Below are 26,511 nucleotides of genomic sequence, written 5' to 3' on the forward strand. Positions count from 1 at the left end.
AAACATACAGTATTTGTTTTCTGAGTATGTCCTGAGCCTGCGGTCCAGTCCCTTCATCCCCTGTATACAAGTGACGCTTTGCTTTCTTAAGCTGGAATAAACCCCATTTCCTTTATCCTCTGATGGGCTCCTGAGCTGATTCTGTAACTCGAATACTGTGAATAGCACTGTGGGAAGCATGGTTGTGCATACGACACAGGAGGCAGTTTTCTTGAGGGCTGTTTGTGGCAACTTTGAGAAACACTTCATGTTGTTTTTTTTTTTTTTTTTTTTTTTTTTTTTTCAGCTCTTGCTGCCGATCTATGTTACTTTCAATTTTGCAACCAGGAATCAGCTTTACATATTTAAAAACTCCCCAAAAATATATCTGGCATTATTTTTTATTTATTAAATTTTATTGCTCTTTTCCCTCCTCCTTTGACAGTCTCAAGTATCGCAAGCTGGCCTCGTGTAATGGGTGACCTTGAATCTCTGCTCTTCTTGCCTCCATCTGCCAAGAGCTCCAATAACAGATCCACATCAAGTTTATATAGTATTGGGGTTTTGATTGTACCGACATGATCAGGAACACAGCGAGGTTATGTTGACCTGTTCATAGGTGATCAGACCATAAAGATAATCGGAGGTGACTCATAAGAGTCGGGGGTCATGGTGGGTTCTTGTGGAGAAAGATGCTGCCCAAGAGTTAGGCATAGTGGCTGGACGTCTGAGTCTGTTTCTTGGCCTGCTTGGAGGGTATGTGAGGGTTCGTCTTACTCTTCAAAGTGGACATATTTCAAGAAGTCCCTTGATAAACATACCATGCTCTCTCTCTTTCGGAGCCTCAGTTGAGGCTCTGTACCCTGCACTTACCCTGTGAGCCACAGGCTCGGCCTCGGGACCAGGAGCTGCCTCCCCCGTGTTTAGGTCCCTGACAGCACCCAGCTTCCTCTATTCCTCTGTCTCCTTTTCTTTATCCTCTTGGGGAGCCCATGTTTTGCTGAGTGCAGTACAGTCCATGATCAGATACGAAGCTGGCAAGAGATAACAGTGCACAGGCATGGTGCTAACTGACAAAGGGGTTCAGCCGGGAGTGCACACTTACAGTGTAAGCGTGGGGCCAGGGAGGACAGTAACACAGAGTGATAAACATGGCTAGGAATGACACGTGTGACACTTAAGTAGTGATGTAGTAACTGACCTGAAAGGTGGTTTATATTACCCGAGATCACTTAGCAAAAAAGTGTCGGGTTGGATCAGACCACAAAATTAAAGTTTGACACTTGTTAACCTCATCATTATTGATCAGCTAGTTGAAGATGGCTGGATGGTTGGCCATGGGCCAAGAAGCAGTGGTGGAAAGGGAGGTGGCAAGTGGGCTATAAAGAAGCATATGTGCCTATTCTGTGAAAACCATCAGCATGTAAAGATTCCTCAGGGACACACGAGTAGGTGGTAAAACTTCAAAGAACTACCAGCAGTAGAAGGGAAGCAGAGTCCTGCACTGGAACAGTCACATGCCCAAGCCTGTTGTCCCCCGCACATCTCAGCTTCCCCCTGGGCTCATCACCTGAACTAGAGCCGAGCAAACTCCAGGTCTGGTGCTGCTGTTGCTAGACAAGTCTGACGTCACTGTCTTTGAGAGACAAGGTCTCACTGTGTCAACTTGGCCCTCCTGGGATTCCATGTAGACAAGACCAGCCTTGAACTCCCTCTGCCCCCCAAACGGTGAAATTAAAAGTGACCACTAGGCATCTATCTGCCTTTTAAAAAGGTGTGTGTGTGTGTGTGTCTGTGTGTGTCTGTGTATGTCTATGTGTGTGTCTGTGTGTGTCTGTGTGTGTCTCTGTATGTGTGTCTATGTATGTGTCTGTGTGTGTCTCTGTGTGTCTCTGTGTGTGTCTCTGTGTGTGTGTGTCTCTGTGTGTGTGTGTCTCTCTGTGTGTGTGTCTCTCTGTGTGTGTCTGTGTGCGTAGGGTGGAGGCTAGTTGGCACTGCACTCTAGAGCTTTCACAAGACCCCTGCCCAGCTCAGTCTGTATGTAATACCTGCTTCCTTTTGCCTCATGACTTAACTATGGGAATTGCTTTCTTCTTTTGGGTGCTGTTTTGTTTTGTTTTTTAATTACTGAAAACTTCTCTCCAGAGACTCATGCTGTGGTGTTTGCTTCTGTGAAGTCCAAATGCCTGGAAGCTGAAAAACAAAGTGAAGCCGTTGGCTTTCCTGGTGGAAACTCGTTGGCTTTCCTGGTGGAAACTCGCCGTTTTGCTAGCGTGAGAGGGAAACTCACTAGCAGCTCTCCATCCTCAGGAGGCCAGTGAAGCAATGAAGAGAACAGAGTCTATAGGCACACAGTCAGCCTCGTTTTCTATAGGCACACATTCAGCCTCGTTTTCTGGCAGCAGCCAGGGGTGTCTATGGTAAAATAGGATAGATTTCAGAAGTGGAGTCTTACAGAGCAAACGAAGTTAGAGGAACAGGGTTGACCCAGAACCATCAGTCTCCTCTGAATTTCTCCTCTGGTTCTTCAAAGGCTACTTCAGCACTTCCCTCTGTCCCAGAGATACTCTGTTCCTCTCAGTTCCCATAGAGAATTTTAAAAGAAAATTAAGTGATTCTATTATCATTGATTATAGCTGCAAAGGAGCCCGACAGAAACAATTTACATGTACAGAGCTAAGTTTTGTGGGGTACTTTGTTTTGTTTTGAGACAAGGAGTCGTGGAGCCCAAATTGGCCATCCCAGGCTGGCTTTGAACCACACCCCCTGGGTGCTGGGACTACAGGCATGTGTCACAACACCAGACATGCTCGTCCAGTTCTCACATCCATTTTTGGAGCTTGTAGTGTTAGCACGTTTAGAAAAGTTAGCTAACAAGATGCCTGAGTTCCACATCCTCTGAGAGCAGAAGAGAGTTCATGGGATTAGCAGGGTGAGAACGGGACTCGAGACTCTCTCTGAGTAGTGTGAGCTCGGGCCAGCCTCTACTGCGTGTAAGCAGTCCTGTTACCTCAGCGGCTTCTTAGTCAAAACGAGTTTCATGATTTATTTCACCCCAAACCCCAGTGCTGAATCTTGAGTCAAACTCTGATGTCTTAGTGTGTTTAGCAGAAAACTCGGTGGGTGGATTTGCTCCTGAATGATTTCCCTTCCTGGGCCTGAAACTTGATAGAAACCTGTAGGGAGGAATTTCCCCGCTGAGTATAAAGTTAAATTTGCTGCTGTTGTCTTAAATCCCATACACAAGCATACGGAACTGGCACTGGAGCCCGGTGGCTGCTTGTTTTCTTTCTTCTTTCTCTGCTTTTGAAAGCCTGGCATCCTGAAGCTGGTGGCTTTCTGAGCTGCAGCTTTGGGTTTTGTGTCCTGGTAATGTGGGCTTCTGGAACCAACCGAGCTGTGACAGTGGACTAGGGTTAGTGTCAGCACCACCGCCTCCTGTGCTGTCTGCTTAGGACAGCTGGGAATCGTGTGGCAACAGTGTCTGCTGCACTGTCCAGGCCGTGTTCCTGAGTGATCACTCTGGGTGGGTGGTGGGACTTGTACACTTTCAAGACTAAGCATGTATTCCTTTAAAACTAGTGGGAAAGCCCCCCGCCTGAAGAACACTACAGAAATGGACTGGAAGGATTCCAGGGGCCACTGTCAGCCCTACTTTATATCAGAAAGGGCTTTAAGTAAGATGACTCACCAAGGGTCACAAGTCTGGCCTGGGACTTTCCAACACCCAGAGCAGCGTGTCCAGCAATACTTGGTCAGTGTTGGCACGTTTCACCCCCCGAGTGCTTCATGCCTAGCTACTTACTTAGTAGTAAATTCACCCATGGTGGGCAAGCCTTCCCTTCCCTGGGCTAGTTCACCTATCTGCGAGGCTCTCCTATCCTCGGAGGCTGGTACAGCCCAGGGAGAAGAGCTTGAGGATGATGGCAGCTGCCTGGGGAGCCCAGTGGAAGGGAGAAGCCTGCTGAGTGGCTCCTCCCTCTGCTTGCTGAGGTGGGAAGCAGAGACCCTGCGTTGCTTCTCTGTCACATGTACATGTAAGCGTGGAGTGGAGTGTATGTACCGCGGACCTGGCAAGGCGCTGCAACCAAGCAACCAAGCGCTCTCTCTGGAGCAGAGGTTCTCTGGTGTCTGTTTTCAGTACTAACAAAGTAGATTGTAAATGTCACGTCTCTGTGGATCCTGTTGCCAGCATCCCCAATAGAGGAAGCCTGAGAGATGAGCTGGAGAGGTCTGGGAACTGATTTCTTGGAGAACGACAGAGTACTGTAAGTATAACAGAAGTCAGATGTCCCTGGAAACCTTATTAGCTCAGTGTCAATGAGCCATTCATCGGTGAGTCTGTAGGTTTAGATTCAGATGATTCAAGAGCAAGAGAAAGGATGTTTTTGTTTTTTTCTGATTCTCAAATGGGATAAACTCTAAATTACATCTGGCTTTCCTCAGTCTCAGGACTGAAGCAGATTCCTTGGCTGTTCCAGGGAGCACAAAATGGGAACCTTCCAAGATGATGTAGGTTATGAAGGTTCTTGGAGCCCTGAAATTCTTTCATTTATTTATTTATTTACTTATTTATTTATATATTCATTCATTCATTCATTCATTTATTGCTTGCACGTATCTGTGTCCCATGTGCATGCAGTGCCCTTGGAGAACAGAAGAGGGTGTCAGGTCCCCAGGGACTCGAGTTAACAGAAGGCTGTGAGTCATCACGTGGGTGCTAGAAATCAAACCGCTGTCCTCTGGAAGAGCCCTGGACTCTTCGTACCCAGCCCTGAGGTTGTAGGCCCGTGCACACACTCGATGACGCCATGCTTGCCTGGGGTTGTAGGCGTGCACACACGCGATGATGCCATGCTTGTTTGCTAACTACTTTTGATCTTATCAATGCCAGTGTGCAAAGTCGAGAGGAGTGAGCTCATGGGAGTTGGTCCCTTCGTCTTCTGTGTAGGCCCTGGGACCTGAGCTCAGGTCTCCAGGCTTGACAGCAGATGCCTTTGCCCATTTAGACATTTTGTCAGCCTGTTTATTTTATTTTTAAGGTATAAATCTTTGAGAGTTTTGTTTTGTCGTTTGGTTTTCTTTTTAAATGACAAGTGGTTACAGGAAACCCTATAGAAAGAGTTAAGCATCCAGGGATCAAAGTCAGAGGCACAGTATAGACCTTTCTTAACCAAGGGTTAGGATTCTGGAAACAAACAAACAAACATGGGCAGGCTTAGGGGGTTGGGAATTCACTCTCTATCATTTAGGGAATTGATCATGTAGCCTGGGGGAATCAGCTTGCTGTGGCTGACTGGTGCTGGCCACCTTGGGAATAGCAGAAAGAAGACTGTATGTACCCTTGTGCCAGTCCTTGTGTTCCCTCAGCTTTGGCCCCAGGTGACTCCCACAGACTCTTAGTGGCCCCTCCTCACCCTGGATCCTTTCTCCACAAGACAATGGGGTAAATTCCAGATGGAAGCCCTGGATTACCTCAGCCACCTTGTGCACGCTGGTGATCTAGGCTCCGGAACTTCCGGCCTCCTCTCTGGGGAGTGCTCCTATGACTGCTCCATATGGTTCTTGGTGATGTCCCTAGACACTATTGTGTCCTTAGATTGCCCTCTAACTTCCCCACTAACCCGCTAAGCTCTGTGGGCTAGGAATGTGTCTAGCCACTGGCATAGTGGATGGACCAGACACAAGATACAGAATAGGGAAAAGAATGGAACCTGGGTGGTTTCCCAAGTATTAATGGTGGCAGTGTGGATTGTGTTGTATGACATCAAGTACCAGGCCTTTCTCCCAAGATACTTTCATAGCCCCGCCAACGGATTTGCTTCTCCCTAAGTTCAGTTATGACCTATATTAAGTCTAGTGTTGAGGTATTAGATCTAGGGACTAGAAGAGGCCTGCCTTTTGGAGCATCCCGTTTGGCAGAGGTCTAGAAGCCACCTACAGTTTCTAGCAGAACTTTCTTTTCAGCTTGTTCTCCTCACAAAGCCCCCCGTTTTTCTTTTTTCCAGTACTGGAAACCAAATCCAGGCCTCATGCATGTTAGGTGAACGCCCTACCCCTGGACTGTACCCTCAGCTCCCCAGGCTCTTTCTCCTCAGACAGAGGCTCACTAAGCTGCCCAGGCAGGCCTTAAACATGAGATCTTCCCCCCTCAGCCTCCCCACTGGCTGGTATTACATAGAGGCTTGTGTTTTAAGCTCTGCGCTTACTGTCTTGAAAAAAATGTTTCGGCAACCACAGTGGCATCAGTTTCAAATTAGTGACCAAGTTTTTATAGCCATCTGACAACAGATTTATAACTTTTTTTAGAAGCCATGATCTTACAATGTAGCCCAGGCTGGCCTGGAACTTGCTATGTAGACCAGGCTAGCCTTGGATTCACAGAGCACTCTGTCTCCTGAGTGCTGGGATTGAAGTTGTACACCACGATGGTCATCCCCCACCTTATGTTCATGCATCCACCTTTGATTGGGACAATAGTGAGGGAAGAAAGCAATTTGTATTTTGGCCTCAACCCTGCAACTGCCTGCAGCTTCCCCAGCTCTCACAAGAAGGCTTGCTTCTACCTCCTCTCTGAGAAAGAATGACGAAGCAGCTCACGTGAAGGGGGCGACACTTGCCTTCCGTAGCTGTGTTTTCGTCTCATAGTAGGCGACAACGGGGATGGACGCTCGGTGGTAGGCCTCCAGGCGCTTGGCAATGCTCTTGGCACTGTCCTCACCACACTGGCTGCTCTGGCTTCTCTGAAGAAGGCGGTTAGTCATGGTGTCTGCCGAGCAGTCCATGCAGATCACCAAGTGTGGGTCTCCAATCTGAGGTGAAGGAGCAGAGCAGAGCTTGGTCAGTTGGGGTTCTAGAAAAGGTCGGGGGAGCCCTTCCCTCCCTGGGGCTGCTGGTTCCTCCCAAGGACCCAGCACTACACTGTGGTAGAGACGAGACTGGCCTTAATGGCTTCTCATTTGCAGAGCTGGCCCTCACCGCCTGCTGCCTGCTAGTTCTGCTCTGTCTTGTTCAGCTTTCTGATCAGCTCAAACAATGCAGCAGTCGAAAGTTCCCTAGTACAGCCAGTCTGTCTGTCACACCCAGGGGAAAGTGTGTGTGTGTGTGTGTGTGTGTGTGTGTGTATGTGTGCGTGCATGCATGCCTGTGTATATATGTATGTATGTGCAAATGCATGTGTGCGTGATACATGTTGAATACAAGTGCAAGCATGTATGTGTATGTTGTTCCCTATGTAATGTTCTCCCTGACCTACTGAAGCAAATCTGACAATTTCCTCCTTCATGCCAGCAGCGTGTCTTATTCCGGCTACCAGGAACACCCTGGGTCGGGTGCACATTGCGTGGAGTTGGGGAGCACAGTGACCAAGCAGGAGTCAGGCTGTTGGGGCGGCATTCTGGTGTAACTAGTTTCAAAACGGACTTCAGTAATCCCTTGCCACCTTTGCTTGCACACTGTACTTCCACTGCGACAGTGAGCTCCGCCTTCCGCTGCCCCGTAATTCTTGAGCAATGGAATGTAGTGGGAATGGGACTTCATGCCTTTAGAGCCCCTTAAGCTTTTTCCACTTGTGAGACACCATCTTGCCTGAGTAATATCTACATTACTCCTGGTATACAAATAAATAAGATAGCCATATAATTTAAACATTTGCTAATAATAAATGTATAAAGAACTTAATTCTTAAACATTTGTTATGCATGTACTCTTACCACAGGAAACGGCATTTTCTGTCTGGTCTTGTGTAACACTTACTATAGGGAAATCCAGAGACTTCCTATGATGGTCAACCACTCTGACTTGGCCAAGTCGTGAGATAGTCTCAGCTAGCCCATGGGAGAGGCCATGCGATTAGCAATGGTAGGCTAGCTAACCCCCAGCCCCGCTCCAGAGACACACGCCCGGCTTTCACCAGTACCCAACTACTATAGTACTGGGGACCGCACAGTATTGGAGAACCCAGCAGCTGAGCCCACCAAACGGCAGAACGGTGACAGAAGAAGCTGAATTTTTCTTTTAAACTGCTTGACTGGGTCATTCGCTCGAAATCCCTCCTAATATCGCTGCACCTCAGATTCCACGATGACCCTAAGGAGATCAAGGGGGGCAAGAGGACGGTGTAGACGATCTTCTTGGCACGCAGTAGAGACTCCCACCTCAGTATGCAGGCCTCATAGGCTCTGCTTCCGGTCCCAAGTCGTGTGTATAGAAGGAGATTAAGAAATGTCCCAACAAATGGATGATGGTGACCATGTGAGAGTTCCAGCTCCCTGTGAATGTGCTGAAACATCCCCTTGCCCCCGTCATCACTGGGGAGTACTAACTGCACTCCCCCATCCCTGGTCAATAGAAAGCAGCACCCCCCCCCCCCACCTCCTACCCCACCAGCTTGCCATCTTCAGGACATGGGCTAAAGAAGGCTTGTCAGTCAGCCTTTGAGGAAAGGGCCTGAGGGTTGAGAGGGGTGCTGGGGCCCATGCCACACAGAGGCACGCTTCTCTAGAAAGTGCTGATTAGACACTGACCTAGGCTCCCTGAGGGATGCACAGGGCATAAGGAACAGAGTGGGGGACATTCCCTAAAGGTACCTCCAACAGGAAAACTAGATGGGGGTGGAGGAGGGAACAATTCTCCTTCACCAGCAGAGGGCGAGCTTGAGAGACAATTGGTGGTTCTATTAGCTCTCTCAAAAGTGTCTGCCTGGCCTGCACGGGGCATTTCCAGGCCACACATGGGGACAAAAAAAGAAAACTCAAGGGTTCCTTTAGTCATAGACAGAGGTTATTTGTATCTAAGCTGGAGCCATCCCTGAAAGACCAGTTGGGCCGACATAAGAGCAGGCAGAGGTTGTGACAACGCCCAAAGCTTGAGAGTGATTTCTAGCACTCAGTTGGGGCTTGCTAGGAAAGGGGTCTGACACTGAGCCAATGTCTGCATGCTTTCATCATGCATGAGCATACTTCACAGCCTGACTGTCTGAGGGGCTTCCATGACACGGTTCCTCGGGCTCAAACCACAAGGCTTGACCTTGCTCTCCTGCATCCGTGAACACAGCTGACACACAGCAATTAATCTGGGAGTGACTTGAACCACTTAATATGGTTTTTCTTAAAAAACTGAATTGTTGTTTTTTTTTTTTTTTTGAGAAATGTATACTATGTTTTGATCATATAATAACATTTCATCCCTAAGTTTAAAAAGATTTCATTTTGTTTATGTGTATGCCACATGTGCTCTGGATGTTCTCAGAGGCCAGAAGGGGGGGGGGTCAGATATCTGAGGGTGTCAGATATCCGGGAGCTGTAGCTACAAGTGGTTGTGCGCTGTCTGGTGTAAGTGCTGGTAACTGAACTGTGTGGCCTCTGGAAGAAGAGTGAGCCCTCTTAACCCTTGAGTCATCTCTCCAGGCTCCTAAACCTATCCCCGTCCCAAGACAAGGTTTCTCTGTGTATCCCTGGATGTTCTGGAACTAATGTCGTAGACCAGGCTGGCCTCAGTCTCAGAGATCCTTCTGCCGATGCCTCCTGAGTGCTGGGATTAAAGGCATGGGCCACCATACCCGATCTTTCTTCCCCCTGCTCCCCAGTAATATTTGAGGAAATAGCTTTTTCATGGCACTTATGTCAAGAATCTTCCTGTGTAGGCACTGTCTTTGTTCAATTTAAATTTGAGGCAGGCACCCACTTTGGAAGCTTCATGTGTGGTTCGTGCTCACCTGATCAGTTGACATTGGGATCCACTGAAGTTACACTGCTTACAAAGACTGACTTTGTAAAGATACAGACATCTCACTTGAAGGCTACTGGGTCAGTAGTGAAATGGGGAGCTGAAACTGTCCAGCCACCAGTAAGACACTTTCAGCCAGTGACGACCAATGGGGCTGCAGACCACATCTAAAACCTGACTCAGGGAATTCTCAGAGTGACCACTGAGCCACACTGCCCGGGTTCCTGGCAGAGGAGGAAGAAATGATGGGTCAGGGATGTTGGAGAGTTGTGTGGAAGGTGAGGGAAGTGCCTTGTGTATGCTCCTCTGCAGCAGACTGTAAGCCCAACACCATACTGTAAGCTCGCCAGCATGGAAAGACAGACAGACAGGGGCATCAAACCTTTGACACTGTGACGTAATGTCTGTAGCAGTCCTGGGATGTGTGTGGCCGGTGGGCTGTTGATTGGATCCCCAGTGGTGCTTCCCAAGGCTTAACATGGTTTGTAATTCCATGGGCATCCATGCTGGGGTCTGCCATAAGATCTAGCTTTAAAAGCTACAAACGAAGTTTGGATTATGAAGAACTCTGATTATGGTTTTATTGTTGCTTTTCCCTAGAGAGGGGCTGGAATAAGAGACACCTGTATTTAGAATCCGTTGTGGCCTTGACTGCATGGGAGACTCAGAAAACTCTACATCTCTCAGTGCACGTTCTAAAAAAGACCTCTGTTTCCTGAACATCTAAGCCAGGGCGTGGCCTGCACTGCTGTTCCTCTGTCCTCAGCAAAGGTGGCTGCGACATCCTCTGCAGGGGTGCGCTTCACTCGGAAGCCAGTTACAGTCATCTTGCACATCTGCTTGTTTTTGCTACTGTTTGCATTTGTCCACGGCTCTGTCTCTGCCACCCTCATTTACCTTCTCCCATGTCCATCTTTACCGAGTGGATCATGAAGGTTTTCTTTGACTAATTAAGAAATATATATATATATATTAAATTTTATGTAGCATGTGTATATGCGTGCCTGTTTGCTTAGATGATGAGCACCATGTATGTGCCTGGTGCCCACGGAGCCCAGAGGGGGAGTTGGGTACCTGGGATCTAGAGTTACTGGCAGTTGTGAGGCACCGTGTGGGTGCTGGGAACTGAATTCAGGTCCTCTGCGAAAGCAGCTAGTGTTCTTAACCACTGAACCATCTCTCTAGACCCCTTGGCTCTAGTTAAAGTGGGGGCTAGGCAACAGAGGAACTCCTGGGGGAAACTTGATGAAGCAAACTCAAGGGTGGATGAAATCCAAGGTTTTTTTTTTTTTTTTTTGGTTTTTCGAGACAGGGTTTCTTTGTGTAGCCCTGGCTATCCTGGAACTCACTTTGTAGACCAGGCTGGCCTCGAACTCAGAAATCCACCTGCCTCTGCCTCCCAAGTGCTGGGATTAAAGGCGTGCGCCACCACGCCCGGCCACTTTTCACTTTTTATTTATTTATTTATTTATTTTTTGGTTTTTTTTTTCGAGACAGGGTTTCTCTGTGTAGCCTTGGCTGTCCTAGAACTCACTCTGTAGACCAGGCTGGCCTCGAACTCAGAAATCCGCCTGCCTCTGCCTCCCAAGTGCTGGGATTAAAGGCGTGCGCCACCACGCCCGGCCACTTCACTTTTTAAAAACATCAACTGAAAGAATTCAGATGAAAATATTGCAGAATAAAACAGAGTAGCCATGCACACCTGACTTTCTTGGAGGTTTGGTGTCAGTCTTAGTGTAACAAATATGGTCACTGCCCCCACTTGCCTGGACTTGGAGAGTTGCAGGCAAGGTGTACAGTATGTACCATAGGGCCTGGTGGCCCAAGCAGGTCACCTTCTGGCAGCTGCAATAGAGGGTAGTTACTGGTTCCTGTGACAGCTGATAGCCCTGAGCCACTAAGGAGGGCACAAAGTCGGGGATGGCATAGTGTTATGGAGGGTGGCGAGCATTCTGGATCCTGCCCTAGCAGCATCTTTCCCCTCCTCTGTGTCTAAGTAACTCTATTCCCTCCCCCAGGGCGACTGCCCTTCCCTCTGTGGCTCTGGTGGTGTGCCGCCTGCCCTCTACTGGCTCCAGTAGGCTGGGTCTATTAGCAGAGTCCTCCTTGTTACAGTGAAGGAAGCAGCCGTGGGTCATTTATGGGGCACCCCGCCACACCAAGGCTGACTTAGTTTTCTGCGAGGTCACTGAAATGGGAGGAGAGAAGCCTGGAGCAGGAAGAGAGAGGAGCAACACAGAAAGGAGCAAGGCAGAGGTGGAGAGAACCGAAGAGGCGTGAGCGGCTCCGCTCCCCACAGCCGGCCGAACCGGATCGCCGCTTCCTCGCTAGACCGGTCATTCCTGCCCTATTTTTGTATTTCGTCTTCGAAAAAAGAGTTTACGTTTCCGCTTTTTGTAACGGCAAGATCTGGACAGTATTACTGGGCAAGAGAAGGCTTTGCGTGTACCCCCTAAGCTGAGGGCTGTCCTTGTGCCCTGATTGGGCACTGCTAATATGAGCTCACCCTTCGTCCAAACTCTTCCCCTTGCTTCACTTCCCGGGGGTAGCCGTCAATCAGGAAGCCCTTCGCGTTGCCCAGGCTGGCCACCATGGCCTCCTTCAGCAGCTCCAGAACGACACCCTACAGCAGAGAGAGTGGTCAGCATGGGGCCTAGCGGCACCCCCAAATCACAGTAAATGTGACTCCTCAGACATTCTTCTGGGAGGGGGAGGATCGGGCAAGGTGAACAGCAGATCTCTTGGGCTAACCTGCCCCCCACTCCCCAGTGTCTGCAGTGCGGATAGGTCTTTCAGTCAGTACTGGGTCATATTTCCACTGGGGAGGGCTTTCCTTTCTGCTCTGTCCTTTCTGCTGTTATCTCACTAGGAAGACGTCAGCATCTTACACCCCGTGAGACATGCTGGTCTTGTTCCACACAGTAGCAGCTGAATGGACCAGGGCATCCTGGCAGGTTAGGAGCAAATGAAACGCTGCTTAGAACGACTTCACTGCCGACATTCTCCCAGTAGGCATGCAAAACTTGACATGTGCTAACTTGAGAAGACTTTTAGACCAGAGAACTATTTTCTACCAACACGATTTTGCCTTTAAAAAGATTGATTAAACAAGTGTGCAAGATAAGGAAAGAACAGCGCAGTGTGGGGAGGAGCCTGTGGGAGGGGTGGGAGGAGACCTCCTTCCCTAGGGGAGGGGCCTTGGGAGGGATGGGAGGAGCCTGGGGAATGCAGAAGTTGCAGGTATGGTCAGAACCCTTCCTTAAATAATTGTGAATTAATTCTCCATCTAATTCACAGTCTAATGAGGAAGGCAGGCAATGATAAACGTCTATACTCTAGCTAAGGATCACAGGCATGCAGAGCAGGACAAAGGGCCAGAATATACGGGGGTGGGGAGTGGGGGTGCTGTTTTCTAGAGGGGAGGGGGCTCCGTTAAGTTGTGGCTAGGCAGGGTTAGGAACTCAGGCTAAAGAGCCATCTTGGAGAGCCCGAGGTGGCAATAGCCTGACCCGAGGAAGAAGCCATAGGAGGCAGCAAGGTGAGGGCCACACGGGCACTACTTGATAAAAATCTTTATTTGGGAGATGGAGACAAGGCTCAGTGCTATGAAAACAGAAGAACCTGGATTCGAATTCCCATTATCCCCATTACAAAGGCGGGCCCAGCAGCAAGTGTCTGCGGCCACACACAGCAATGGGAAGCAGAGACAGGTGAGCCCCAAGAGCATCCCTAACCACCCAGCTTGGGCAAAAAAGGGAGCTGCAGTTCAGCGAGAGTACCTATCTCAAAAACTAAGGTGGAAGCCATAGAGGAAGGCACCTCACATCCTCCTTTGGCCTTGAAACACGCACGCAGGCACGTGCGCACGCAGGCACCCGCGCACCAGCAATAATGCATCCATAGTCAACAGAGAGATGTGCATACTTGCTGCTACTTAGGTGGCTCTGTCCATCTTTTACACAGCCATGACTGTGCTGGTAGAAGTTGCCCTTTGTCAACTTGACATAAACCTAGAAGCACCTGAGAAGAGGAACCGCCTCCATCAGATTGGCCCGTGGCATGTCTCTGGGGGCATTTTCTTGATTGTGAACTGATATGGGAAGGCCCAGCCCAAAGTAGATGGAGCTATTCCTGGGAGGTGGGACAGGGCTATATAAGAAAGCCGGCTTGAGCAAGCCAGGGGAGTAAGCCAGCCAGCAGCTCTGGCCCCTGTTTCAGTTCTTGCCTTGAGCTCCTGCTGTGGCTTCCTCAGTAATGGACTGCAATCTATACCCACCTGTAATCTGCTGTTGGTCCTGGTGTTTGTCATAGCAACGGAAGAGTGACTAGAACAAGAATCCCCGCCCAGAGGAGGGTCCTGTCCACAGACAAGTTGGGTCCTCTCACACCAATAAACCCAGTCAAGATAATCTCCCACAGGGGACTGTCGCCTGTCGGGTGACAATCAGCACAAAGCATCACACACGCCCACTCCAACGAGGCGTCTGTTCCCTGGAGGCTTCTGATTTTAGCTTTCCATACTCTAAAGGTTTGAAGATCTTACTCTAAAGCGAGGCTCCTTTTGGAAACACGTGAACCAGGCTGACACCTAAGGGGCTGGCCAAGGAACAGCTTGGAAGTTAGGTGGTTGTCGACATACACCACCCTGCCTCGGGACTGTGACCAAGGAGAGAAATCAGACCTCTCCCTGGACCCTGGGGGTAGCCAGTGGCCTGGCTGCCAGGGAAGGCAGGACGGGCCCCTGCTTACCGAGGGCACCAGATCTCCACGCTCCATCATGTCACGGATCAGTTTGCTTCTTTCTGACTCCGAGGTCAGTTCCTGGCGCAGGAGCTCACCAGTAGAGAGATGGGTGAAGCCATATTTTTCTGCCAGCTTCTCACACTGGGTGCCTTTGCCAGAGCCAGGGCCACCTTGGGAAGGAGACACATCAGACATGCATCTCAGGTCCACTGCCTCCTTTTGGGGGATGCAACGATTATAATTATTTTTCTGGTATATATTCATTGTATAAAATAATGGGTTTCATGATAATGTTTCATGTGTGTTGATCATGTGTGCTGCAGAGACCCACTCACTGACCCCCTCACCCCTGCACCACTCACTGTCTCCCCTCATCCCTGCACCACTCACTGACCCCCTCACCCCTGCACCACTCACTGACCCTTCCTCACCCCTGCACCACTCACTGACCCTTCCTCACCCCTGCACCACTCACTGACCCTTCATCACCCCTGCACCACTCAATGACCCCCTCACCCTTGCACCACTCACTGTCCCCCCTCACCCCTGCACCACTCACTGTCCCCCCTCACCCCTGCAACACTCACTGACCCCCCTCACCCCTGCAATACTGAGCGAGGCTCCCAAGCCCATGGAACCTGCTGCTGTGATAATCTACCTGAGGCCACATTGCTCTCCAGCTCGCAGGTGGCCAGAGCTGTCCGCCCCCACTCCATGCAGCCAAGTGCAGAAGCTGGGAGCAGTGGGAGTTTCAGCTGCTCATCCCATTTCCCTCCCCCACCTTTTCTCTTTTAAAAACTGATTAAAAATAAAATAAAATAAAATAAAATGAAAGTAGCCTTGTAAAGTGTCAAAGAAACCCACAGGGGCTTTTCCACACTCAAGGTGACCACAGGAGCCCATCCACGAATGACAAGGTGGGACTCGGACTTAGTTTGCTGGCCTCCGAGGACACTATTGGATCAGTCAGTTTGTTCCACTGAAAGCTGATGGTGGTCTGCAGATACTATGCAGGAGGAGAGGAAAACTCTGGTCAGTGTGCAGGGGACGATGCTGAAATGCTCTAGAGAGAAGAGATGTCTGCATCCAGTGGCTGCATGCTTTATACAACTCCATGCTTCACCGACAATTACTTTAAAGGTTTATAAAATATTTATACTGGTGAATCTATCCATGTTCAGGAATGTGGTATGATTGGTTCCACATACATGCATACAGCATGTAGTCAAGCCAGAGGCCCCAGCACCTCCGTTTCCTCAAACATTCTTCTCCCGTTTCCTCCCCTCTCCCAGGGCCAGCATGCCCTTTATGACAAGTGGAATAAATCAGGCACAGAAAGAAAGCCACCCATGCTCTCATTTATATGCAGCTTACATGGAAGCAGTTACGCTAACAGAAACAAAGAGTGGATCAGTGTTGGCCAGAGCCCCAAGGACACCCCAATTCCTTCTGGAAGACGGTGGGACATTTGCTCTTCCTGGTTCTCACCTTCAAATGTCAGGACCTTCCTACTCTTTTTACTCCCCAGATTTTAGGGGAAGAAGAACACCCTATGTTTATATTATTTATCTGGTGTGTGTGTGTGTGTGTGTGTGGTGTATGTTTGTATGTGTGGTGTGTGTATATGTGTGTGTGGTGTGTATGTGTGTGTGTGGTATGTGGTGTGTGTGTGTATGTATTATGTGTGTGTTTGGTATGGTGTGCTGTGTGTGGTGTGGTATGTGTGTGTGGTGTGTGTGTGTGAGAGAGAGAAGACATAGTACACAGCACCCATAGTTGGTGCTGGTTCATGCCTCCTATTCATAGCTTTAAAAAGGAATATTTGAAATAAAAGCACAAACCACAACTGAGATTCTAGCCCGAATCCTAGCTCTCTTGGGTTGTGGGAACTGACTATTAAGGGATGCTCTTCCCTGCCCACTTTAGCACAAGAGCCTCTCAGGCGTCTCGCCGAGACAGACAAGCCAGGGAAGATACATGTGTTCTGTCATGTACTCATCCACATCGCTGCTTTAAGCCAAATAGGGAGGTTCAGACGCCCCCACAGCATTGCATGAATGGGCCAGACATCATAGGAATAAAGCTATTACAGAGGCTAACAGAAACAGGGCAGGCCAGCACACGAACAGCCCTTTCCTTGGAGGCAGAGCAGTGACTCACGCCTCCAGCTGTAATAGGATGGGAGAGTGTGGGGACAAGAGAAAGCCACTCAGAGGAAGGAGTGCTTCTAGGTGAATGTCTAGGGGGACTCACAACTGAGCTCTGGGAGGCCACGGGACTTGTGCGGCTTGTGTTTACCTGGAAACTCTGTTCCCGGGATAGCTGGTGGCTGATCACGAGGAAAAGATATTTTCTGAGTTGCCTTCCAAGGCAGAGATGCTGAGTTCCAATGATTTCCCTTCTTCAGCCGCCTACTAATATGACTATTATAGGTTTGCCCCTCTGAAGCGTTGTTTAATAAATCTTGACACAGAGGCAATTAAACTCTCCATCTCAACACCAGCTGTGTGGAGCAGCGCTGCTGCCCTGCTTCGAAGCCTTCCTCGGGAGCAAGAGCTGCAGCTTCTTAGCACTTTTGGCCCAAATGGTGCAGGCAGTGTGGAATTTTAAGTAACTATACAAAGGCATGATTCTTCCCCTGGCTCCAAGCTGGGGAGCCATGTGCTCTCCTTACTGTAAAAAGGGCACAAAACCTGCAAGTGACTGCTCAGCTTTTCTGATATGCCGCCAAGGTCCAACTCAGCGCTGGGGGTGTGGTGGGGCTTGGTATCCCTCTAGGATAATTTAATACAGGGGACAAAATTCTTTTGGAGAACTCCATCTCAGATTGAAGGGTCTGTGTTCTCCGATGGCCAGGTGCCTGAAGAAGACAATGAACTGTCACTTGGCTGCCACCACATCCATAGGCTTATACCTCCTAGCTGACTGAGCCACAGCCCCACGTGGTATGACTCAGAGTTTAGATGAAATTCTACCTTGAAGGGGTCTGTCAAAGTCTACAAGGCAAAAGGAGTGGAGAAATCCTTATTTTCAATATCAAATGGAATTAAAAAAAAAAAACAACAAAACGGATCTATTGAATTTTCCTTGTGAACCTGAAGTTGCACCATTGGAACAGGGTCAGTACTCAGACTGGCTTTCCACTCAGCCTGTTGGAACCCGGAAGCCTAGCTGAGCAAGGGGGGTTCTTCCAGACCTGCACCTGTTTTCATAGCCTCCCCTTAAATGCAGCTCCTGGATTCTCAGTGCTCCCATTCATAGTGATGGTGCCGAGTGCTCCCATAGTGATGGCGCTGAGTGTTCCCATAGTGATGGTGCTGAGTGCTCCCATAGTGATGGTGCTGAGTACTCTCAGAGAGAGATGGTGCTGAGCTGGGTTTGCTCTGTTGTTCTGTCCTCTGCACCTGACACTTTACCTACCACCTCACAGATCAATGAAGTAGAGCTGCGGTTATTTAAAAAGCCAAACCATGTTCTTTTTTGAGTTCACAGTCAATATTATAATCACGTTCCATGAACCATGGTAACTTTTTTTCTCCACTAAGTGGAAAGGATAGAAGCTGTTTACCTAGGGCTACTCTGAAGTTCATCTCTTACAAAGCATTTCAAAGTCACTCTTTTATATATTTACGGTTCTGTATCTAGCCGGCATGGGTTGACTATTTTAGATTTTACAGCATGAAGATATCATGCAGTCCAGGCTAGCTTTGAACTTGTTGTAGCCAGGGATGCTTTCTGGTCCTTCCTCTGCTTCCCAAGTGAGGTGATTACAGGCATCACCACAACATCCGGTTTATTTGGTGCCCTCTGGGTAAGCACTTTACCACCTGAACCCCAGCCCCGGCCCCGGCCCCGGCCCACAGTGTCCTTGGTTGACTTTTTACTGTATACTGTTCACTCTTGGGAGGTAACCTAGGTTTAGCCTGAGGCCTGCTCACTCAGCTCTTCACTTGGGGACACTGTGGGGGACACTGTGGGTCAGCTTTCACTGGTGTGACATCGACAAGGCTGGGGCTAACAGTCTTGGAGCCGAGTCTTCCTACCTATCCGATTTAGGACGGGGTGACAGGAGACCCGCAGTTTCCCCTGGGTGCCAGGCTCTGATTAAGGCCCATGAGCGCCACCCAGAGGCAAGGGGTGAGTATTTCATGGCCATCCCAACACAAATGACCTGGTAAGGAGGAGTCTAAAGCGCAGGAGGAGCGTGCGGAGGGTGCAGCTCTGCGAGTCTGTATCCATGGCTGCGGATGGGCCCTTCACTGTTCCTGACCTTTGGTTTCTACTTGGGGAGAAGCAATCCATCTTCTGCCTCACTCAGTCTGCGGTTTCTCCCTCCGCATCCGCAGTTCCTTGACCAGTTGCCAAGCTCTGTGTCTACTTTTGAACAAGCCTTTGAAATCTGCCTGTCATCTATAATCGCACTATAAATGCCCTTCATCTTTTCTCTCAGAAAAACCACGATGCTTAGCACCCGCCATTTCCAACAAACACCCATTCCTTAGCTCAGTCCTGAGTTATGACATTGAACACACCGGAATCAAACCCAGTTCAAAGTCAGAAGTGAATGTGGGCACTTCGTCCCTTAGAAATGTCTGACCATGTACAGGCATGTAAGCTCTATCAGAATGTATGAATTTCTGCATGTACATTGATAGTTTAACAACATGCATTGGATCCACAGAACTTACAGGACTACATTTCTCTAAGAAAACAGTGGGGGGAAATGTATGCTGGGTTCTGATTGCCTTTAGCAAAGGGTCCCAGGCTTATATTCCTACAGTAGCTGGGAAATTAATTTTCCCATGACCCAGCTTCAGCCATGCACACATCTGGTTGAACCTAAGCATTCACCACTCAACTCAAACCGTCTCTCTAATGGTATCCTCCTATCCCCTCATTTTTCAGCTTGTTGTTTGTCCTCGTTGTGACCCCACCAAGTTGATCCAATTCCTTGACGTGTTACCTCTCAGCCAGCCTGACATCAGCCCTAATTGGCAATGGATGCTTTACCTCCTCTGAAACTACGGTGCCTCCCACGACAGGCATTGCCTACTCTTTTATTTATTTATTTATTTATTTATTTATTTATTTATTATACGTAAGTACACTGTAGCTGTCTTCAGACACTCCAGAAGAGGGCGTCAGATCTTGTTACAGATGGTTATGAGCCACCATGTGGTTGCTGGGATTTGAACTCTGGACCTTCGGAAGAGCAGTCGGGTGCTCTTACCCACTGAGCCATCTCACCAGCCCCGCCTACTCTTTACAAATGGTCAGTTATTCACTTTATCTGCATCCACTCTGAGTTGGTAAGCATTCCTTGAAATAGTGAGAAAGTAGAGCCTACTGGGCCATGAGACCTAACTTCATCACAGCTGTAACTTCTCCTGGCAACCGTATTCCTCTTCTGATGATATGAGATGTTCCTGTTTGGATTTGAATATTTCCCCCAAAGTTCTCAGTGATCGTGAGATGGGAGGCAGAGACAGGTGAATCTCTGGAAGCTTACGGTCCAGTTAGTTATCTACTAGGGAAAGTCCCAGGTGATGAGAAACTCTGTCTTGAGCAAAAGGAGGACCAACATCCAAGACTTTGACCTACACACACACACACACACACACACACACACACACAGCACTTGCACAATGCCTACAAGTGTACACACATTAGCACACATACAGACACAGTCAGCTCTAACAGTATATGCTTTTATAATGATTAGACACACCTTTAAACTGTAGCATGATTTCGCAAATCTTTAAAGGTGAATAGCCTCTGCAACCATACCTTTGGCAGTATTAAGGGCCTTTTGCAAATCAACCTATCCTATTTCTAGGTAATTGCTCTGTTTTTTTTTTTTCTCAAAATCTACCCATTCCTACCCTTGAAATCCTTCTCTTTAAATGGAAGTAGTCTCAACACAGAGCTCATGTATTTGTGACTGAATGATTCCTTTCGGAGAAAAGCTAGTTTGCTTCTTAACTGTGAGCCTGAGCCACCCAGGGCCCACAAGTCACTTGTCACCTCCTACAGCCACCATGAGGCTTTGCTAAGCTGAGCTTCAATGTGTTGTTGCTGGGAGCTAATGCTCTGCAGCCTGGAGGGACTAAGAAAATATCTGTTTACACTAGCCAACACTTCTACAAGCTCTGAAAACCTCTGACAGGCATTTTGGTGAAACCTGCCAGTGACAGGACCAGCTGTGGGTCATGTAAGACTTTAGATTGGGCTGAGACCCGGAGGGTAACAGGCATGCTTTCTTATTATCATGGTCTGGAATCCAGGAGGTACTGGGCAACCGCTGGGCCAATGACTGGGTGATGAGAGTTCCATGAGGCAGCCCTGTACATGATGCAAGAGTCAGTGAGACTTTTTGCTTTGGACCTGCTAAGTGGTTGGGAGAGCATTGGCTTGTCTCTTTTCTGAGGCTACAAAGTTTCTACATCCTGGCTCTAATGAACAGTTGTTGATATGATCACACAAGCTCAGTAAATCAGACAGCTCTGACCTCTATGACACGCTAAGGGTCCCATTACCTCCATGGCCTGGTTCCTTGCCTGGATTCCACGAAGGGATCCCTACTTTGGGTTGCATTACACCATAGTCACCTAGCCCTCCTGTCACAGTGCTTCCTTCCATATGGAAGGATTCTAAGTTAGGTCTGGAATATTCTCGAAAGGCTCATGTGTGAGGTGAAGGCTTGAGTCCTCAGCCTGGCACTGTGGAAGGTAGTAGGGAGTTTAAAAGTTTAGTGGAAGGCTTGAGGTCTTTGGGATGTGCCCTGAAGGTGACTGCGATGCTGGCTCACTCATTTTCTGTTTCATGACATGGTCATGAGGTGAGAAGTTCTGTCCGGTCATGTGATCTCACCATGGCATGCCAGACAGGCGCCCCACTACCGACTCGCAGCCGTAAACGACTTCTAGAGCTCGGTTCAGTCAGTATCTGGCTGCCTGGGTCTTCTCTTTACTATGGAACTGGCACAGTCTTGGTTGGCAGGGGCTCTATCAGCACGGTTACTGCAGTGAATGAAGAAACTTAGGATTGGGGCAAAGAAATCCCAGACCAGAAAAAAAAATATCTATGAATGTCTGCAGCTGACGCCAGAAGAAGACTTGAAAGTTTAGAAGATTCCCCAAGAAAAGGGGGCAGGAATTTGCAATGCATCTTGAAATGTATAAGAAAAAATTGGGGATCTGATAGACAGAGCGGTGAGAAAACAAGACCTGGCAAAATGCTAACCGTAGGGTTTAGTTGACACATACACAGTGCTCACTATAAAAATGCTTCTAGCTTTGTTGGAAGTTTGAAAATTCTCATTATTGAAAAAGAAAAAAAGAAAGGCAGGTAGGCAGGCAGGCAGGCAGGAAGGCAGGCAGGCAGGAAGGAAGGAAGGAAGGAAGGAAGATCTTCAAAAGATCCTCCAAGTGACTGTGGGTTGTGCCTGCCTGAGAGCTTTTCTGGAGACCCAAGCAAGAAGAGGTTTGCCCTGGAGCCAGTGGCAGCCCAGGGAGGCTTGCTCATCTCTCTTTTCATATTTACAGTGTAATAATGCTGAGATAATGGCCCCATGGTGAACAAGTAACTGCTATGACAGCTAATAAAGTCCTCATCCCCTTACTGAAGGCTGGGCCGTTCCTCTCAGGGCAGATGGGAGGAACTGCCAGTGTTCTCTGTCAATCTGGTGGGAAGGAAGTAAGACTGGGGGGTTCAGAGACCCAATGTGCCTGAGAGTCCCTGCATGCCACCCTGGAGAAAGTCCCCATTTTACCAGGCGTTTTGGCTTGCTGTGTTATCTAATACATGTCTGCTTTGTTTGAAATAGGGCACGCAATGTTTTTAGCAGCCTTAGGAACAGAAGCTCTCTGCCACTCTACAATAGAGAACACTATGCCAAGAGGCACAGGTGCCCTGGAACTGCTCGGAGGCCCACCTGAAGGCCCTCTGGCCCTCCTTGCTGGAGTGAGGCAGACTTAGAGTTCAGACGAACATCACATAGTACTCTATCAGCCAGTGGTCACAGGGAGCCAGGCTCTCACTGTATTCCCACGGGTTTGCCATCAGAAATATCCAAGAAAGGATGCTTGTATGACAGCAAACATGAGTCACTATTTAAAACTCATGTTTAATGAAGGGCTTCATAGTTTTACGTGCTAAATTGGGCCACAGGATCTGGCCCGAATGTCAGCTAGCAGAAACTTTTTTTTTTTTTTTAAAGATTTATTTATTATATGTAAGTACACTGTAGCTGTCTTCAGACACTCCAGAAGAGGGCGCTGGATCTATTTACGGATGGTTGTGAGCCACCATGTGGTTGCTGGGAATTGAACTCAGGACCTCGGGAAGAGGAGTCAGTGCTCTTAACCGCTGAGCCATCTCTCCAGCCCCTAGCAGAAACTTTTAAAACCCTGCTTACTCTCTGTCCTGAGAAATCTGAGATTGTGCAATTCAGTCCAAACCAACCACAGTCATAGACACAGTTGTGATATATTTCACTAAAACAGAACACTGAAGGGGAATGTATGCGCATGACACATGAACACACACAACAGACAGAACTCCAGAAATGGAGGCGCTTGTTGGGATAAGCCTGGTAGTGTCTTCATGCTGCAGGGTTCACCACGGTGTTGGGTTCAGGTCAAACTGGACTGGCATCCCAGTCAGTGTTACATGGCTTCCAGAAGGATCTCAGCCTGTGGGGAAGGAGGTGGAGGGCGGGAGGGTCAGTCCTGGGCATAGATTTGTATTCTTTTCTTTCTCATGGTAATATGATATTCCAAATGACCAAGTCAACAGTACTGCTTCTTGGAGGAAATCATTTAAAAACTTGAAGAAGACAAGAAATGAAGAAAGGAAGGAAGGAAGGAAGGAAGGAAGGAAGGAAGGAAGGAAGGAAGAAAGAAAGAAAGAAAGAAACAAGGAAGAAAGGAAATAAAGATAGAAAGAAAGAAAGAAAGAAAGAAAGAAAGAAAGAAAGAAAGAAAAAGAGAGAAAGTAAGAAAGAGAGGAAGAAAGAAAGACAACAAACTTGATTCCATAATACAGCATTTCAAAGTTCGTTTCATGTCCTTTGAATCTCAGGGTTTTATTTGTTTGTTTGTTTGTTTTGTTTTGTTTTTGCAGAGTTTATTACTAACTTTACTTGAGTAAGTGAAGCAAGGACTCATGGGACTGCCACTAGACATGGAATCCCTTTGTACTGTGAATCTTATGTAACTAAGTGGCTTCGCTCTCAGGACACAACACCCTTAGAGAAGGTCTCAGTTTGTGATGCATGTGTTCAGGGCTCTCTTGGCAAGTATGTCAATGTCTGCTTCCTTTTCTTTCCCATCCTGAGTGGCCAGGTGTTTGAAAATAGAGGCTGAGGCCAAGACAGTGTGACAGTCATCTAGTGTCTGCATACTTTCATGGTGAGAAGAATAGGTGTGCATGTGCGTGTGCGTGTGCGTGTGTGTGTGTGTGTGTGTGTGTGTGTGTGTATCTGTGTGTAGTGCGCACCCATGTGCATATGAACACTCAGATTCAGTTAGGCCTGGCTAAAGGCTGGGAGTCAGATGGAGATTTACTTCCCCGTGGCATCCCAGTTTCATTGGCCAGGGGATTCATACCCTGGTGTCAGGTGTGATGGCACACACCTACAATCCAGCATCCAGGAAGCTGTGGCAAGAGCATTGCTTCAGGTCTGACTGAGGCCAGCCTGGGCTATGAAACCTTGTCTCGCAAGCCAAAGAAACATCAACAGCAACAACAGCAAAGAGGAGATTAGTTTGGGGAATTAGATACATGACCTTGCAGACCAAGAAGTCCCGTAGTGTGGCCTTCTCAAATCAGAGCGTGAGGGAACTGATGGCCTTCAAACTGAGCCCAAGTGACCCGGTGTCTTCTCGGGTTTCTGGCAATTTGATAGTCTAGGTCCATGGTATAAGTTCTAGAGTCTGAAGGTTGAAGAACCTGGAGCCATGAGGTCCAAGGACAAGAGGAATGGATTCTAACTTCCAAAGTGACAAAGAACCCCATTTTCTTCTGTGTGTTCCCCTTTGCCCCAAGGCAGACAGACTGAATAGTGTTCATCTATATCGGTGTGAGCCAGTCCTCCTTATTTGGTCCATGGATTCAAATGGTAGTCTCACTTGGAAAAACCCTCAAGACACACCCAGAATTCACACTTTACCCACTGCCTGAGTGGCCCATAATCTAGTTGAAACAAATTACTGGTCACTTTGCTGATGAGCTGCCTGCTTCACATCACGGCAGAAGCCAAAGTCTAGCCTCTGATTCCACGGCTCCATGTGGTCATTCTGCGGTTCTTGGTGCAGTCTCCACCTCGAAGATTTTTTTTTTTTTTTCCTCCCTGTGGCCTGGCTCTTCCTGTTGTCCCGATCCAAAGCTGGTCCACTGATACACTCTTCCGCCTCCTCTGATGAGTGTCCTATGCCCCTTGGTCCAGAGAGACTTTCAGAGCATCCCAAGACCTCCAGGAGCCAGAGGAGCAGAACCTCCTTGGAAGTGCCCCTGTCCTCTGATGCCCTCTTTTGAGAAGACCGATGCCAGCAAACAGGGGACCCCCCCCCCCACTCCATGTCACTGCAGCTGCTGGTCCTCAGAGTGCGCACCGCAGACACTGAGGAACTCCTTTTTTTTTTTTTTTTAAGGAAAACACTCTGCAGTCTGGGTCCTTTATTTCTTTTTGTACATTAGGCCATGAATTCACATGGAATGGGCTCCAACAGCTCAGGCTCTTTTCCGTTAGTCCTCACAAAGTGTGCTTCTCTGGGTGGCGCAGGCTGGCGCTTCAGCTGAACCCAGGTGCCCTTCTCTTTGGCTTCCTTCTTCTTCTGATCGTTCTCCTTCACCTGCTTCAGGAAGCTGTCTCTGCTCTTCGAGTGCTTGATGTGCTCAATCCGCACATTGATCCCCTTGGCCAGAATTTTGCCCTTAACTTGCTTGTTTACAATGATGCCCATGGCGTGCTGGGTGACATTGTAGACTCTTCCGGTTTTGCCATGGTAGCACTTATGGGGCATTCCTTTTTGAACAGTGCCCATTCCCTTGATGTCTACAATATCACCTTTCTTGTAGATTTGCTTGTATGTGGCCAAAGGAACAACGCCATGTTTCCTAAAAGGCCTGGAGTACATGTACCGGGTGCCTTACCGCTTTCCCTTTGTGTTCGTCATGTTGGCGAGTTATTGGAAGATGGCTGCCAGGGCCGAAAGCGAGGAACTCCTACTTGTACTATAATGCTAAGACGTGGCTTACTTCCCATGGATGGCAGGGGCAGGGATGAGAACTACTGAAGCAGAGCTTCAGGATCCAGCTTTGGCGGCCATGTGTGCTCCGTTATTATTTTTACATGTGTTTATCTGATGTGTACGCTTGCCACAACATGCACGTGGAGGTCAGAGGACAGCAGAGTCAGTTCTCTCTTCTGCCATGTAGGCTCCAGGGATCAGATGCAAGTCCTCAAGCTTGGGGGTGAGTGATCGATCACCTTTGCCGATGAGCCATCTCACTGGCGCATGCGTCCTCACCACAGTGAACCTGCATCAGTACCACTAATGGACACTTTGGTGAAGCAGAAGAAAATTTAATTAAAAAATAATATGACCCATAAGAATGCACTATTTTAGTTCTTTTGAGATGGAGTCTCGTTATGTAACCCTGGCTGGCCTGAGCTTTGATGTAGACTGGACTGACCTCAAACTTACAGAGAACCTCCAACATCACCTCCTGAGTGCTGGGACGAAGGGCATACATCACCTTGCCTGGTTCATTTTAACAGTTTATGAAGCAAACTGGGAAGTGTGCATAAAAACCTTGGGCACACAGAGGAATGACCGCTCCCTGGAGGAAGGGCATGTGTGTGCCTGCCCGGGGAACTGCATGGGAGTTTGCTTTCTTTGTTTCTTATTTTATTTTATTCCATTTTTTATTATTTTCTTTATTTACATTTCAAATGCTATCCCGAAGGTTCTCTATACCCACCCCCTGCCCCTGCTCCCCTACCCACCCACTCCCACTACTTGGCCCTGGCCTTCCCCTGTGCTGGGTCATATAAAGTTT

At 48.4% G+C, this 26,511-nt stretch overlaps 1 protein-coding gene and 1 pseudogene across 3 annotated transcripts in view; both read right to left on the bottom strand.

Moving 5' to 3' along the window:
* Ak5 (adenylate kinase 5) overlaps nucleotides 1-26,511 on the bottom strand; it is a 197,991-nt gene that overhangs the window by 3,195 nt on the left and 168,285 nt on the right. For 2 of the 3 annotated variants that reach the window (XM_021196469.2, XM_029538109.1), the window contains exons 11-13: nucleotides 14,455-14,618; nucleotides 12,212-12,328; nucleotides 6,600-6,791 (exon numbers count right to left, since the gene is read on the bottom strand). In XM_021196469.2, coding sequence (XP_021052128.1) covers nucleotides 6,600-6,791; nucleotides 12,212-12,328; nucleotides 14,455-14,618 — 473 coding nt within the window. Of the gene's footprint in view, nucleotides 1-6,599; nucleotides 6,792-12,211; nucleotides 12,329-14,454; nucleotides 14,619-22,785; nucleotides 23,142-26,511 lie in introns of those variants that run through there. The other variant, XM_029538110.1, reaches the window with a different exon arrangement.
* Nucleotides 25,143-25,625, bottom strand: LOC110320441 (annotated as a pseudogene).

Source organism: Mus pahari, chromosome 4, assembly GCF_900095145.1.
Source record: "Mus pahari chromosome 4, PAHARI_EIJ_v1.1, whole genome shotgun sequence".
Taxonomy (NCBI): Eukaryota; Metazoa; Chordata; class Mammalia; order Rodentia; family Muridae; genus Mus; species Mus pahari.